Source organism: Aquarana catesbeiana, linkage group LG03 (genome assembly GCF_042186555.1).
Source record: "Aquarana catesbeiana isolate 2022-GZ linkage group LG03, ASM4218655v1, whole genome shotgun sequence".
NCBI lineage: Eukaryota > Metazoa > Chordata > Amphibia > Anura > Ranidae > Aquarana > Aquarana catesbeiana.
The window spans coordinates 632,667,835-632,683,531 of NC_133326.1; the positions used below are offsets into that span (position 1 = coordinate 632,667,835).

Here is a 15,697-nt window from a genome sequence, read left to right on the forward strand (position 1 = left end):
ACGATCTGCGCGGGGGTGAGGTATGGATGCTGCCAGAGCCGCAAACCCTGCAAGTGAGGGGGGGGTCGGTGGGCTCAGTGGCTGCATTTGATGGGCAATGGTGGCTGCATATGATGGGCACAAGTGGCTGCATTTGATGGGCAAGTGGCTTCATATGATGGGCACAGGTGGCTGCATTTGATGGGCACAGGTGGCTCCATTTGATGGGCACAGGTGGCTGCATTTGATGGGCACAGGTGGCTCCATTTGATGGGCACAGGTGGCTCCATTTGATGGGCACAAGTGGCTGCATATGATGGGCACAGGTGGCTGCATTTGATGGGCACAGGTGGCTGCATTTGATGGGCAAAAGTGGCTGCATTTGATGGGCACAAGTGGCTGCATTTGATGGGCACAAGTGGCTGCGTTTGATGGGCACAGTGAGGCTGCAATTGAGGGGTTCAGTATTTTTCAGTTTGTTTGCGCCCCCCCAAAAAAATTTGAGCACCAGCCGCCACTGACTCACAGTATGTCCTCCGTCTCCTGGGTTGAATGACATTGGGTGTCATGCAACTTGGAATACTGAGGACATCTTCTGGTAGAGACAAGGTACTGCGGATGACTGTGCCAAAGACGAGATCATTACTGTTGTCAGAGCTGCTTTATTGATTTTCACAAGTGATGGGGGACCCTTTTTTAAAGCTAAACTTTAGGAATTAAGCCTGTAAACATTGTTTACAAGCTTTGCTCACATAGGTACCTGTGCCTGCTCTACTATGACACAGGCAGGACACAGAAATTTCCACAGACACGGCGGCCATGTACAGGGTAAAAACACAAGCAAATGCAATCTCATTACACAATAACTTGCCTCTTTGAGAATAGCAGAGGTTGATACAGAGAACCAAGGAACACAAGGACCCACAATTTTACAGATCTAGCTCACATCCATTCAGAACACAAGAATTCCAGGGACTGTAAATTTGGTTTACAGAAAAAAACATTTTTACTAAAAGAAGGGAAGGATGGATAATAGAACCACCAAACCTATAGGTTGTGTCACCTGAATGAGCCAAATTGTTCTGTGAATGAAGTGCACCTTGAAGCAGCTTCTTTACATCTACCAACTGCTGCAGTTCAGTTGAAGGACACACAGACTACACTGGGCAGCAGTTTGCCATCAGTGGCTTATGTTGTATTCCATTCCATAACGCACAAAAATTATATCATAAAAAATGTATCCTTAACAAAGATTTCTCTGCCCTTAGAAGGTGATACCAAACAAGACGCACTGTGCCTTCTGGTCTGCAAATGATACTGCCTGGAGCATTGAAGGATGTGAGACACTGGAGAGAGACGACTATGGAGTTGTCTGCAACTGCACTCATTTAACCAGCTTTGCCATCCTAATGGCTCTGGATAACATAGAGGTAAATTGCTCTTCACTGCACACCATGCTAGGTTTTGTTTGAATTACATGCAAGGCATGCTGGGACCTCTAGCTCTTCAGAGATGATTCACATTTTTTTGTAGGCCTAGAATGTCATGGTTGCATAAACACAGGTTGATCTACATTCTGACTTAACTCTTCGGTTATTGAATATAGTTATCAGCCCTCAAATTTTCCACTCGCCTATTCGCATTTTGCGAGTGGAAAATGAGGGCTGGCGAGGAGCTGGGCTGCCTGGGAGTGGGGGGGGCGAGCAACGCCGGTGGGCAGAGTTGATCGGGAGTCGTTCTCCCGGTGGAAGGTTGCCATGGAGTTAGAGGAGAGCCGCGGGATCACCAAGCGGTAAAACACGTTGTAACAGCTGACATTGAAACTGTCTCCGCTCTGCTCATTCTTGCACAGCCCCGCCTCCTCCTAACCCTGCGCCTGTGATAGACAGAATGCATCCCTGCATTGGACCAGCGTTCTGTCTATCACAGGCGCAGGGTTAGGAGGAGGCGGGGCTGTGTGAGAATGAGCAGAGCGGAGACAGTTTCAATGTCAGCTGTTACAGCTTGTTTTACCGCTCTGTGATCCTGGCTCTCCTCTAACTCATGATCCGGCCGCCCTCTCACTTCCTCCCCCCTGGCAAGGCTGCAATGGGGGCACAGCGAGGCTGCAATGGGGGCACAGCGAGGCTGCAATTTGGGGCACAGTGAGGCTTCAATGTGGGACACAGTGAGGCTGCAATGTGGGGCACAGTGAGGCTGCAATGGGGGCACAGTGAGGCTGCAATGTGGGGCACAGTGAGGCTGCAATGGGGGCACAGTGAGGCTGCAATTTGGGGCACAGTGAGGCTTCAATGTGGGACACAGTGAGGCTGCAATGTGGGGCACAGTGAGGCTGCAATGGGGGCACAGTGAGGCTGCAATTTGGGGCACAGTGAGGCTGCAATGTGGGGCACAGTGAGGCTGCAATGGGGGCACAGTGAGGCTGCAATTTGGGGCACAGTGAGGCTGCAATGTGGGGCACGGTGAGGTTGCTATTTGGGGCACAGTGAGGCTGCAATGTGGGGCACGGTGAGGTTGCTATTTGGGGCACAGTGAGGCTGCTATTTGGGGCACAGTGAGGCTGCAATGTGGGGCACGGTGAGGCTGCAATGCACGGTGAGACTGCAATGGTGACCACGGTGAGGCTGCAATGATGGGCACAGGTCACGCTGCAATGATGGGCATGGTGAGGCTGCAATGATAGGCACAGGTCACGCTGCAATGATGGGCATGGTGAGGCTGCAATGATGGGCACAGGTCACGCTGCAATGATGGGCACAGGTGAGCCTGCATTGATGGGAACTGGTGAGGCTGTGCTGAGGGTAACTGATAAAGTCGTTGTTAATATTTATTTTTGTAACTTAATTCTGCATGAAACATTTAAGTGTCATTTCATGAGATAATTTATAAAGGCGTGATTAGGGGCGGGGCAGGGTAAGGGTTGGGTGGGGCAATTGGTGGCGAGTAACCTTTGAGAGCTGGCTAGTAGCTAGAAGTTTTGAGCCCTGTAGTTATCATACCTCCCAACTTTTTGAGATGAGAATGAGATACACCTATCAGCAAAAGTATGCAGGCATAGGACACACCCCTTGCCACGCCTCCTTAAAGGAGAACGTTACAAAAAAACAAGATTGGTTAAACCCACAAGTGCTTTTTTACCACTACTTTTCCTTTATATTGGCTTTTGGAATTTACAAATGCAGAAATTTAGAGATCAGATGAAAGGTTTAGCACTGGAAAACACTTTTTAAATAGATAAAAAGTGCATTTTATATACATCTATATAGATCAGACCAAAATGAGGGACAAATGAGGAGGAATGAGGGACAGAGGGACATTACTCCAAATCAGGGACAGTTGGGAGCTATGAGTTATCATACTAAAAGTAAACCTGTACAGGGGCTATCATTGCTGACCTCCTCCTGAAACGATTCACATGGTTGTTTAAAGACCAATTCGAAAGTACACAAGAACGTGACAACATTTTACTGTTCTGAGAAAAAGTTGTCACCCTTGAACAGGCAAGTGTCACTTTCTCTTTATGATTTATCTAAAGCAGAACATGTAAAAAAGGATTAACACTTTTTGACATTAAATGAACATGTGCAACAACATATTTGGTTTAAGTATTGGGGTTTATATACTTTAAAGAGGAACTGCAGTCTGCTCACATAATTTGTAATAAAAACATCTTTGCCATTCTGAAGCTTCCCTCCAACCACCTTGTGAATTACTAACACATGGAATTAAGGCTACATATTTGGATTTCACTAGCCCTTTGTCCCTGAAGAAGACTTGCATTTTGTATGTTGAAACGCGTTGGGCGTCTTCTGTCTCCTTGACAGTCAATTTGGGCCATTCCATTAGCCGATTTCATGCTGTTCCAATCATCATGCGTTTGATTTTATCTTCATGTTTTCACTTGTATTCCATGTTTCAATACATTTGTATTTTTATTCTTTAAACACTGTGTATGGTCCATTTAAAGTCCCATTTTTTGAGGAACTCTTTTTACTCCATGTACTAGGGATATGGACTAGACGTGTGCAATTCATTTAGTTCCGAATTAGTTTTCTAACTAATTTTGACAAATTTGTTAATTCCGAAATTTCCGAATTTTTCAATTTCCAAAATTTTGGAAATTGGAAATTGGAAATTCGGAAATTGGAAATTCGAAAATTGCATATGGTATCGCATATTGTTCTTTTGCATATGGTTTATCATCAGCTATAAACGTATTATGTATCTCTTGTATATGGAATGTTCAAATGTACCTGTATTTGATCAATAAACTATATATTATACTTTATGCAATATTTGTCTGTAGTGACATCCCTCAATTAAAATCCCACAAACGAAGGGATGGAGGTCTGTCACCAGCTATAAACGCATTATGTATCTCCTGTGTATGGAATGTTCCAATGTACCTATAAATAATTAACAAAATATATATTTACACTACAGTGGAACCTCGGTTTGCGAGTAACGTGGTTAACGAGTGTTTCGCAAACCGAGCACTGTATTTCTAAAATTCCTAACTCGGTTTGCGAGTGTTGTCTCGCAAAACGAGCAGGATTCAGGCCAAAAGCGGTGTGCAGTACCGCTTTTGGCCTGAGGTGGGGGCGCCGGAGCCGAGCAGAGCCAAAAGTCGCCAATCGGCCCGAGGACAGTTCGGCTGACCTCGGCAAACCTCGGAAAGGCTCGTGAACGGAGACTTTCCAAGGTTTGCAGACGTCCGCCGAAGTGTCCTTTGGGCCTTTTCGGCCGTTTCCGAGGCTCTCTCTGGCGCCCCCCGCCTCTGGCCGCATGCGGTATTGCATCCCATTGAAATCAATGCGGAACAAATTATTTTCGTTTCCATTGACTTCAATGGGAAAACTCGCTTTGATATGCGAGTACATTAGATTACGAGCATACTCCTGGAACGGATTATGCTCGTAATCCGAGGTTCCACTGTATATGCAATATCTGTCTGCAGTGACATCCCTCATTTAAAGTCCCACTATTTTTCTCCTGTTTTTATATGTATACCAGGGATGGAGGTTTGTCATTGGTCAGGTTACACCCCACTTTTGTTCATTTTTTTTTTTTTCTCTTTCATCCTTAGAGTTGGACGCTGACTCTCATCACAAAAATTGGGCTTTCGATCTCAATCGTCTGCCTTTCTGCTGCCATCATAACATTTTGCTTGTGTCGATTTCTGCGTGGAACACGGAACACTATCCACATACACGTGTGTGTTTCCCTTTTGCTTGGCCACTGCATCTTTCTAATTGGAGTCGAGGCTACTTCCAGCAAGGTAAGTTGCTTTACCACTTATGGATTTATTTACAATGACCCTGAGCTTAAAAAATTCCAGACACCTTTCTGGTGTCCTCATTTTCCTTCGTCCTCCCTACCTCAGCGATGCAGCCAGCCTCTGTCACTGATTTTGGCTTTCAGTACTTCCCTGGAGTTCCAGATGCCTTGTATAAATATATAAAGTATGGCACTGCCCTGACCATGTTAATTTTATTAGCACTGACTCTCCCTGTAACCCTTAACCTTCCCTGTAAACCGAATACTCCACGTAACCCTAACTAGACGTGTATGGTTCGTTTTGTTCAGAATTAATATTCAGACAAATTTTTCGTTATTCGGAGATTCGGATATTATAAACAAAGTTTACCGAATGCTCCGAATAACTAAATGAAATTAGTCCGAATTTCAGAAAATTCTAATTGAAATTGAATTTTACATCGAATTCCATTCGAATTCAAACTGTAAACATATTTCTGAAATCAAAGACTGTGTGTGTTATTAGAGTACCATTTCAAAACAATGCTGTTTTTGTTAAGCCAAAGGTGTGTTAAAGAGTCGTAATAATTTGATGAAGATTTTTCTTTTGTTTGTTCACTTTGCCGCATTCGTATCGAAAAAAATATAACATTTTCAATCCGAAATTTATCGATTTGAACGGTTCGAATCGAAAAAAAATTGGTAAGTACGAAAATTCGAAAAAATTACGAATACAAATTCTGAATACGAATCCTGAATACGAATTGAACAAATCAACCAAATTTAACTAAATTAAATAACTAGATTAATGAATCTAAACGAAACAAAACATTTTTTTTCGTCATGCACATTCCTAACCCTAATGCCGCGTACACACGGTCGGACTTTTCGTCTACAAAAGTCCGACGGACGCCGACGGACTAAAGCTGGCTGACAATCCGATCGTGTGTGGGCTTCCCCGGACTTTCAGCGGACTTTTCCAGCCACAAATCTGACAGACTTTAGATTTGAAACATGCTTCAAATCTTTACGTCGTAACTACGCCGGACCCAGAAATCCGCTCGTCTGTGTGCTAGTCCGACGGGCAAAAACCCACGCTAGGGCAGCTATTGGCTACTGGCTATCAACTTCCTTATTTTAGTCCGGTGTACGTCATCACGTACGAATCCGTCGGACTTTTGTGTGATCGTATGTAGGCAAGTCCGTTCGTAAGAAAGTCTGCCGCAAATCCGCCAAAAGTCCGCCAAAAGTCTGTCGGACAGGCTGTCGGACTTTTGTAGCCGAAAAGTCAGACCGTGTGTACGCGGCATTACACTAATGCCCTGTACACACGGTTGGATTTTCTGACGGAAAATGTGTGATAGGACCTTGTTGTCGGAAATTCCGACCGTGTGTAGGCTCCATCACACATTTTCCATCGGATTTTCTGACACACAAAGTTTGAGAGCAGGATATAAAATTTTCCGACAACAAAATCCTTTGTCTGAATTTCCGATCGCGTGTACACTACCACTTTGTTGTAGTCCTCCCTGTAAAACTAACACTATTCCTCCCTGTAACTGTCATTTATTTCAATGGGCTACCCTACTTACAATAAATGTGCCAAAATATCTCATGTACCCTTTGAGGCGTTGAACTTCCCACATCTTTGGGGTCACCATTGGGGTGCCATTAAGAATAATCCTCACACTATTCTTCCCTGTAACTCTTACTTCAGCCCTCTCTGTAACCCTAAGGTCTCTTGCACACTGCTGCTTGAAAATGCTCAGTACAGCTTATTTAACTGAGCTAAAATACAGCCCATTCATTGTAATGTGCCTATGCACACAGGCGTGTAAACAAACAAGCGCCGTGTATTCTTCAGTTAAAAAAAAAATGAGAAAAATTTGCATTTTTGGTCAGTAATTTACACCTCATGTGCGCATTTGCGCAGGTTTGCGCGCAAATGCACAAGCTTCCGCGCATGCGCGAAAATACATTTGAAAAAAAAACATCTGAAAAAGTAGATGCTCAAACAGGAGTATCGTGTGCAAGAGACCTAACATTTATACCACCCTACCTAATGTTTGCATAGTCACCTCCCTTGCACCATCATTTATTCACGGGGTCAATATTTGGGCACCCCACAGGATCAGGCACATGCTAGGATAAAGACCACGTAGCAACTAAACCTCAGATTCTTGAAAGCAGGCATTGGGTATTATAATTGCTGCCTATTTTGTATTGAATGCAATTGCTTGATTTTTATCCCAGGTGGTGTGTGGGATAGTGGCGGGGCTCCTGCATTTCTTCTACCTCTCTGCTTTCTGCTGGATGTCTCTGGAAGGGTTGGAACTCTACTTAATGCTTGTCACGGTGTTCAAGACCCAAGTGAAGACTAGATACCTGCTGGCCATGGGCTATGGAGTGCCGACTGTAATCATCATAATAAGTGCGGCAGTGTTTCCTAAAGGATATGGGACTGAAAAACAGTAAGAACTTTATTTGCCATAATATGAATATTGAAAAGAATATTTGCAATGAGGATATAAAACATTAAGAAGGAAAAAGGGCTCATTTAAACCACTTGTCTACTAGAGCCATTTTTCCAGGTTTTGACCACACACACATAATTTTAGATCTGAAGATTAGTTAAGCCCCAAACCTATATTTTCTAAAAGCAGAGACCCTGGAGAATAAAGTGGTTTCAGTTTTTTATACCACACAATATTAGTGCATTTTTTATCAAACAAATTTTTTCTGAAAAAATACAGTTAGTTTTAGTGCATACAAACACAATATATTATCGAATTTGTTGGTAAATAATAAAATATGAGGTTCAACGACTAAATAAAACAGATTGTGTCAAGCCTTAAAATTGTGCACGTTTACGAAATGGCGACAAACATTAGTACCCAAAATTGTCCATAGGCATCACTTTAAAAGCCTTTACAGGTTACTGTTTTAGATTTAAAGTGTTACTAAACCCACAACAGCAAAATCAGTCTGTATATGCAGCATAGCATTCTTGTTATACTCACTGTGGAACTTAAAGCGGAGATTCACACAAAAATTGAACCTCTGCTTTTCGGAACCCTCCCCCCCTCCGGTGTCACATTTGGCACCTTTCAGGGGGGAGGGGGGTGCAGATACCTGTCTAAGACAGGTATTTGCACTTACTTCCGGGTATAGACTCCCACGGGAGTCTATGCCTCTTCCTGTACCGCCGCGCTGTCTGCTGGGACACACACGGATCCCAGAGACAGCATGGACCATTCAGATTGCGCTGCGCAACTCGCGCATGCGCAGTAAGGAATCGGGAAGTGAAGCAGCAAGGCTTCATTTACTGATTCCCATACCGAAGATGGCGGCGGCGGCAGCATCCGAGGACCGAGGGACGGTTTGGCCTCGGGTGCCGACATCGTTGGACCCTGTGACAGGTGAGTGTCCATATTTTAAAAGTCAGCAGCTGCAGTATTTGTAGCTGCTGACTTTTTTAAAAAAAATGTTCGCGGGACTCCCTCTTTAAGGGGTTAATCTTCTGCATTGTATAAAAAGTTTGTTTTATTCTGTATGCACAGATCCTCCCCCTTCCTGCACTGTCTATCTGGGGAAGGCCAGCTAACACAGGCAGGGTAGCCGACCTGCACATGCTCAGTTGTAGGGATGAGCTTCGAGTTCGAGTCGAACTCATGTTCGACTCGAACATTGGCTGTTCGCAAGTTCACCAAACAGCGAACAATTTGGGGTGTTCGCGGCAAATTCGAATGCCGCGGAACACCCTTTAAAAGTCTATGGGAGAAATCAAAAGTGCTAATTTTAAAGGCTAATATGCAAGTTATTGTCATAAAAAGTGTTTGGGGACCTGGGTCCTGCCCCAGGGGACATGGATCAATGCAAAAAAAAGTTTTAAAAACGGCCGTTTTTTCAGGAGCAGTGATTTTAATAATACTTAAAGTCAATCAATAAAAGTGTAATATCCCTTTAAATTTCGTACCTGGGGGGTGTCTATAGTGTGCCTGTAAAGGGGCGCATGTTTCCTGTGTTTAGAACAGTCTGACAGCAAAATGACATTTTGAAGGAAAAAACTCATTTAAAACTACCTGCGGCTATTGCATTGCCGACAATACACATAGAAGTTCATTGATAAAAACGGCATGGGAATTCCCCAAAGGGGAACCCCGAACCAAAATTTAAAAAAAAAAATGACGTGGGGGTCCCCCTAAATTCCATACCAGGCCCTTCAGGTCTGGTATGGATATTAAGGGGAACCCCGGCCAAAATTAAAAAAAAAAAATGACGTGGGGTTCCCCCTAAATTCCATACCAGACCCTTCAGGTCTGGTATGGATTTTAAGGGGAACCCCGCGCCAAAAAAAAAAAAAAAAAAACGGCGTGGGGTCCCCCCAAAAATCCATACCAGACCCTTATCCGAGCACGCAACCTGGCAGGCCGCAGGAAAAGAGGGGGGGACGAGAGTGCGGCCCCCCCTCCCTCCTGAACCGTACCAGGCCACATGCCCTCAACATTGGGAGGGTGCTTTGGGGTAGCCCCCCAAAACACCTTGTCCCCATGTTGATGAGGACAAGGGCCTCATCCCCACAACCCTGGCCGGTGGTTGTGGGGGTCTGCGGGCGGGGGGCTTATCGGAATCTGGAAGCCCCCTTTAACAAGGTGACCCCCAGATCCCGGGCCCCCCCCTGTGTGAAATGGTAAGGGGGTACATAAGTACCCCTACCATTTCACGAAAAAAGTGTCAAAAATGTTAAAAATGACAAGAGACAGTTTTTGACAATTCCTTTATTTAAATGCTTCTTCTTTCTTCTATCTTCCTTCATCTTCTGGTTCTTCTGGCTCTTCTGGTTCTTCTGGTTCTTCCTCCGGCGTTCTCGTCCAGCATCTCCTCCGCGGCGTCTTCTGTCTTCTTCTCCTCGGGCCGCTCCGCACCCATGGCATGGGGGGGAGGCTCCCGCTCTTCTCTTCTTCTCTTCTTCTTTTCTTCTTTTCTTCTTTTCTTCTCTTCTTCTCTTCTTCTTCATTTTCTTCTCCGGGCCGCTCCGCAATCCATGCTGGCATGGAGGGAGGCTCCCGCTGTGTGACGGCGCTCCTCGTCTGACAGTTCTTAAATAACGGGGGGCGGGGCCACCCGGTGACCCCGCCCCCCTCTGACGCACGGTGACTTGACTGGACTTCCCTGTGGCATTCCCCGTGACGTCACAGGGAAGTCCCGTCAAGTCACCGTGCGTCAGAGGGGGGCGGGGTCACCGGGTGGCCCCGCCCCCCCGTTATTTAAGAACTGTCAGACGAGGAGCGCCGTCACACAGCGGGAGCCTCCCTCCATGCCAGCATGGATTGCGGAGCGGCCCGGAGAAGAAAATGAAGAAGAAGAGAAGAAGAGAAGAAGAGAAGAAGAGAAGAAGAGAAGAAGAGAAGAAGAGAAGAAGAGAAGAAGAGAAGAAAAGAAGAAGAGAAGAGAAGAAGAGAAGAAGAGAAGAGCGGGAGCCTCCCCCCCATGCCATGGGTGCGGAGCGGGCCGAGGAGAAGAAGACAGAAGACGCCGCGGAGGAGATGCTGGACGAGAACGCCGGAGGAAGAACCAGAAGAACCAGAAGAGCCAGAAAAACCAGAAGATGAAGGAAGATAGAAGAAAGAAGAAGCATTTAAATAAAGGAATTGTCAAAAACTGTCTCTTGTCATTTTTAACATTTTTGACACTTTTTTCGTGAAATGGTAGGGGTACTTATGTACCCCCTTACCATTTCACACAGGGGGGGGGCCGGGATCTGGGGGTCACCTTGTTAAAGGGGGCTTCCAGATTCCGATAAGCCCCCCGCCCGCAGACCCCCACAACCACCGGCCAGGGTTGTGGGGATGAGGCCCTTGTCCTCATCGACATGGGGACAAGGTGTTTTGGGGGGCTACCCCAAAGCACCCTCCCAATGTTGAGGGCATGTGGCCTGGTACGGTTCAGGAGGGAGGGGGGGCCGCACTCTCGTCCCCCCCTCTTTTCCTGCGGCCTGCCAGGTTGCGTGCTCGGATAAGGGTCTGGTATGGATTTTTGGGGGGACCCCACGCCGTTTTTTTTTTTTTTTTTTTGGCGCGGGGTTCCCCTTAAAATCCATACCAGACCTGAAGGGTCTGGTATGGAATTTAGGGGGAACCCCACGTCATTTTTTTTTTTTAATTTTGGCCGGGGTTCCCCTTAATATCCATACCAGACCTGAAGGGCCTGGTATGGAATTTAGGAGGACTCCCACGTCATTTTTTTTTTTTAATTTTGGTTCGGGGTTCCCCTTTGGGGAATTCCCATGCCGTTTTTATCAATGAACTTCTATGTGTATTGTCGGCAATGCAATAGCCGCGGGTAGTTTTAAATGAGTTTTTTCCTTCAAAATGTCATTTTGCTGTCAGACTGTTCTAAACACAGGAAACATGCGCCCCTTTACAGGCATACTATAGACACCCCCCAGGTATGAAATTTAAAGGGATATTACACTTTTATTGTTTGACTTTAAGCATTATTAAAATCACTGCTCCTGAAAAAACGGCCGTTTTTAAAACTTTTTTTTGCATTGATCCATGTCCCCTGGGGCAGGACCCAGGTCCCCAAACACTTTTTATGACAATAACTTGCATATAAGCCTTGAAAATTAGCACTTTTGATTATTCATGTTCGTGTCCCATAGACTTTAACGGTGTTCGCATGTTCGAACAAACTTTTTTCCTGTTCGCATGTTCTGGTGCGAACCGAACAGGGGGGTGTTCGGCTCATCCCTACTCAGTTGTGTCTTTTATGCTGGAGAGAATATTTACTCTGAGCTAGCCAGGTCACATGATATTGACATCACACATGTGGGCATGTATACAGGCTGTAGTGAAAATCTCCTCCTTCCTGAACTCTCAGCACTGGAGAAACGGTGCAGTTTATCATGTAACCGTAGTACACAGATCATCCAAAATGGTATATAGTGGCAGTATTTTAATGTAAAAAGAAAATTTATAAGCTGTGGGCACTTTTGAACTATTTTCATATTACTGGTTTTAGTAACACTTTAACTGTAAATGGTGGCCCTAGAACTATTGCTCACACTCCAACGTTCCAGACGAATTGTAAGTTGTTTATCTCAATTGTCATTTTTGTACATAGGCACATCCACCACTTGCGTTTATGTTTTTATGTGCATATATGTGAGGACAGGGACATGAAACTTTTTCTTTTTATTATTATTTTTTTTTTTTTCAACTTTATTTTTTTTTTTTTTACAAATATCTTTACTACCATCACATAGCAGGACAATAAATAGCATACTGTAATAACAGGTACTCTTTACTGAGACATCAAGGTCTATTAGATCCCTGATGTCTCTGTGTGCCCTTCTTTGAAGCTAATGAAGCACAGATCCTGCGCCATTAGCTACTTCCCAAGCTGGGGAATGTGACGGACTTCATTCAGCAATCACATCGTTACAGCAGATAACAACATTTCGTGGGCCGCGCAGGACCCCTTCATCAGGCATGTGAATGAACTTCTGTGTTCATTCACCAGAGGGTGATCTGAGAATGGACATTATATAGCAGCCAGGAGTATGTTCAAAATCCCCATCTACAAGTCGCCGTTTATAAATGCTGCAGGTGTTCCGTCAGATTAGGCGACCCGTCAGAATTGGTAATGATAGTGACGTTCTGTCGCTGCCATCTTGCTACACCCCACACTTCTCCACAGTAATGATGCGCCGAGAAGGGGGCAAGCGGACATCTTGTTAAACCCACCGGAGTTTTGCATTTCACAGTTATTTTTAACAGGAAACAGAGCATATATGGTGAAATACAGTATTTGTAAATCCATCAAACTGTTTAGATATTGAATTCTAAAAGCAGCTGTGTTTTGTCACTTTAGCAAACATGTGAGATCAGCAAGTTTGCCGTTGCTTTTAAAATTGAATTGAATTGAATTGATCTAAACAGTCCGTCGGTTTTCTAAATACTGTATTTCACCATATATGCTCCGTTTACTGTTAAAAATAACTGTGAAATGCAAAACTCCGGTGGGTGTAACAAGATGTCGCTTGCCCCCTTCTCGGTGCATCATTACAGTGGAGGAGTGCGGGGTGTACAAAGATGGCGACGATGGAACGTCACTTCCGTTACCAATTCTGATGGGTCACCATATCTGACGGAACACAGGTAAACAAGTGGTTAAAGAATTTAAAAATGTATGAGACATCAGTGACATGCTGAGAAGCAATCAGGGCACTGTACGCTTCTGTAGGTATGTGCAAACACATGTAGGAGAGCCAATGTTCTAACTTCCCAAGTGTCACTGTACCAATTTGGTAATATCCAAAAAGTCATATTAAAACATTGTCCTAATTTCTCAAGAGTCATAGTGAACGATTGTCCTAACCTCCCAAGAGGCAGTAAATTATTTTCTAGTACCGGCTATGTATAAGTGAGCATTATCGTAACTTCCCAACTTTTGTCCTAACTTTTCAAGTGTCAGTGTGCCTTTGTTTTAACATCTCAAAAGTCATTGTGCAACTGTCATGACTTCCTAAATTTCAGTTTTGACATTGTCTTCCCAAGTGTTGCAGCTTCCCCGCTTCACATTTGTCATTTTAGTACTGTCCTAACTACCTAAGTATCAGTGTACTGATATCCTAAAATTCCAAGTATCAGTGTACTAACGTCCTAACTTTCCAAGAGTCCATGTACTAACATCCTAACTTTCCAAGAGTCCATGTACTAACATCCTACCTTTCCAAGAGTCCATGTACTAACGTCCTAACTTTTCAAGAGTCCATGTACTAGTATCCTAACTTTCCAAGAGTCCATGTACTAACATCCTAACTTTCCAAGAGTAAATGTACTAACATCCTACCTTTCCAAGAGTCCATGTACTAACATCCTACCTTTCCAAGAGTCCATGTACTAACATCCTACCTTTCCAAGAGTCCATGTACTAACATCCTACCTTTCCAAGAGTCCATGTACTAACATCCTACCTTTCCAAGAGTCCATGTACTAACATCTTACCTTTCCAAGAGTCCATGTACTAACGTCCTACCTTTCCAAGAGTCCATGTACTAACGTCCTAACTTTCCAAGAGTCCATGTACTAACGTCCTAACTTTCCAAGAGTCCATGTACTAACGTCCTAACTTTCCAAGAGTCCATGTACTAACGTCCTAACTTTCCACGAGTCAGTGTACTAACTTTCTAACTTTCCACGAGTCAGTGTACTAATGTCCTAACTCTCCAAGAGTCAGTGTACTAACGTCCTAACTTTCCAAGAGTCTGTGTACTAACATCATAACTTTCCACGAGCCAGTGTACTAACATCCTAACTTTCCAGGAGTCAGTGTACTAACTTCCTAACTTTCCACGAGTCAGTGTACTAACGTCCTAACTTTCCACGAGTCAGTGTACTAACGTCCTAACTTTCCAAGAGTCTGTGTACTAACGTCATAACTTTCCACGAGTCAGTGTACTAACATCCTAACTTTCCACGAGTCAGTGTACTAACATCCTAACTTTCCACGAGTCAGTGTACTAACTTCCTAACTTTCCACGAGTCAGTGTACTAACTTCCTAACTTTCCAAGTGTCAGTGTACTAACTTTCCAACTTTCCACGAGTCAATGTACTAACGTCCTAACTCTCCAAGAGTCAGTGTACTAACGTCCTAACTCTCCAAGAGTCAGGTTACCAACATCCTAACTTTCCAAGAGTCCATGTACTAGCATCCTAACTTTCCAAGAGTCCATGTATTAACATCCTAACTTTCCAAGAGTCCATGTACTAACATCCTACCTTTCCAAGAGTCCATGTACTAACGTCCTACCTTTCCAAGAGTCCATGTACTAACGTCCTAACTTTCCAAGAGTCCATGTACTAACTTCCTAACTTTCCACGAGTCAATGTACTAATGTCCTAACTCTCCAAGAGTCTGTGTACTAACGTCCTAACTTTCCAAGAGTCTGTGTACTAACATCCTAACTTTCCACCAGTCAGTGTACTAACATCATAACTTTCCACGAGTCAGTGTACTAACATCCTAACTTTCCACGAGTCAGTGTACTAACATCATAACTTTCCACGAGTCAGTGTACTAACTTCCTAACTTTCCACGAGTCAGTGTACTAACTTCCTAACTTTCCACGAGTCAGTGTACTAACTTTCCAACTTTCCACAAGTCAGTGTACTAACTTTCCAACTTTCCACGAGTCAGTGTACTAACTTCCTAACTTTCCACGAGTCAACGTACTAACGTCCTAACTCTCCAAGAGTCAGTGTACTAACGTCCTAACTTTCCACGAATCAGTGTACTAACTTCCAAACTTTCCACGAGTCAGTGTACTAACTTCCTAACTTTCCACGAGTCAGTGTACTAACGTCCTAACTTTCCAAGAGTCAGTGTACTAACTTTCCAAGTGTCAGTGTACTAACTTCCTAACTTTCCACGAGTCAGTGTACTAACTTCCTAACT

General features: G+C 44.3%; 1 protein-coding gene across 11 annotated transcripts in view; it reads left to right on the top strand.

The window, feature by feature from the left end:
* Nucleotides 1-15,697, top strand: part of ADGRE5 (adhesion G protein-coupled receptor E5) — a 432,832-nt gene that overhangs the window by 397,441 nt on the left and 19,694 nt on the right. For 9 of the 11 annotated variants that reach the window (XM_073622462.1, XM_073622471.1, XM_073622469.1 and 6 more), the window contains 3 exons: nucleotides 1,248-1,409; nucleotides 5,066-5,257; nucleotides 7,489-7,706. In XM_073622462.1, the coding sequence (XP_073478563.1) occupies nucleotides 1,248-1,409; nucleotides 5,066-5,257; nucleotides 7,489-7,706 (572 nt within the window). The remainder of the gene's footprint in view (nucleotides 1-1,247; nucleotides 1,410-5,065; nucleotides 5,258-7,488; nucleotides 7,707-15,697) is intronic. The other 2 variants (XM_073622463.1, XM_073622473.1) reach the window with 1 other exon arrangement.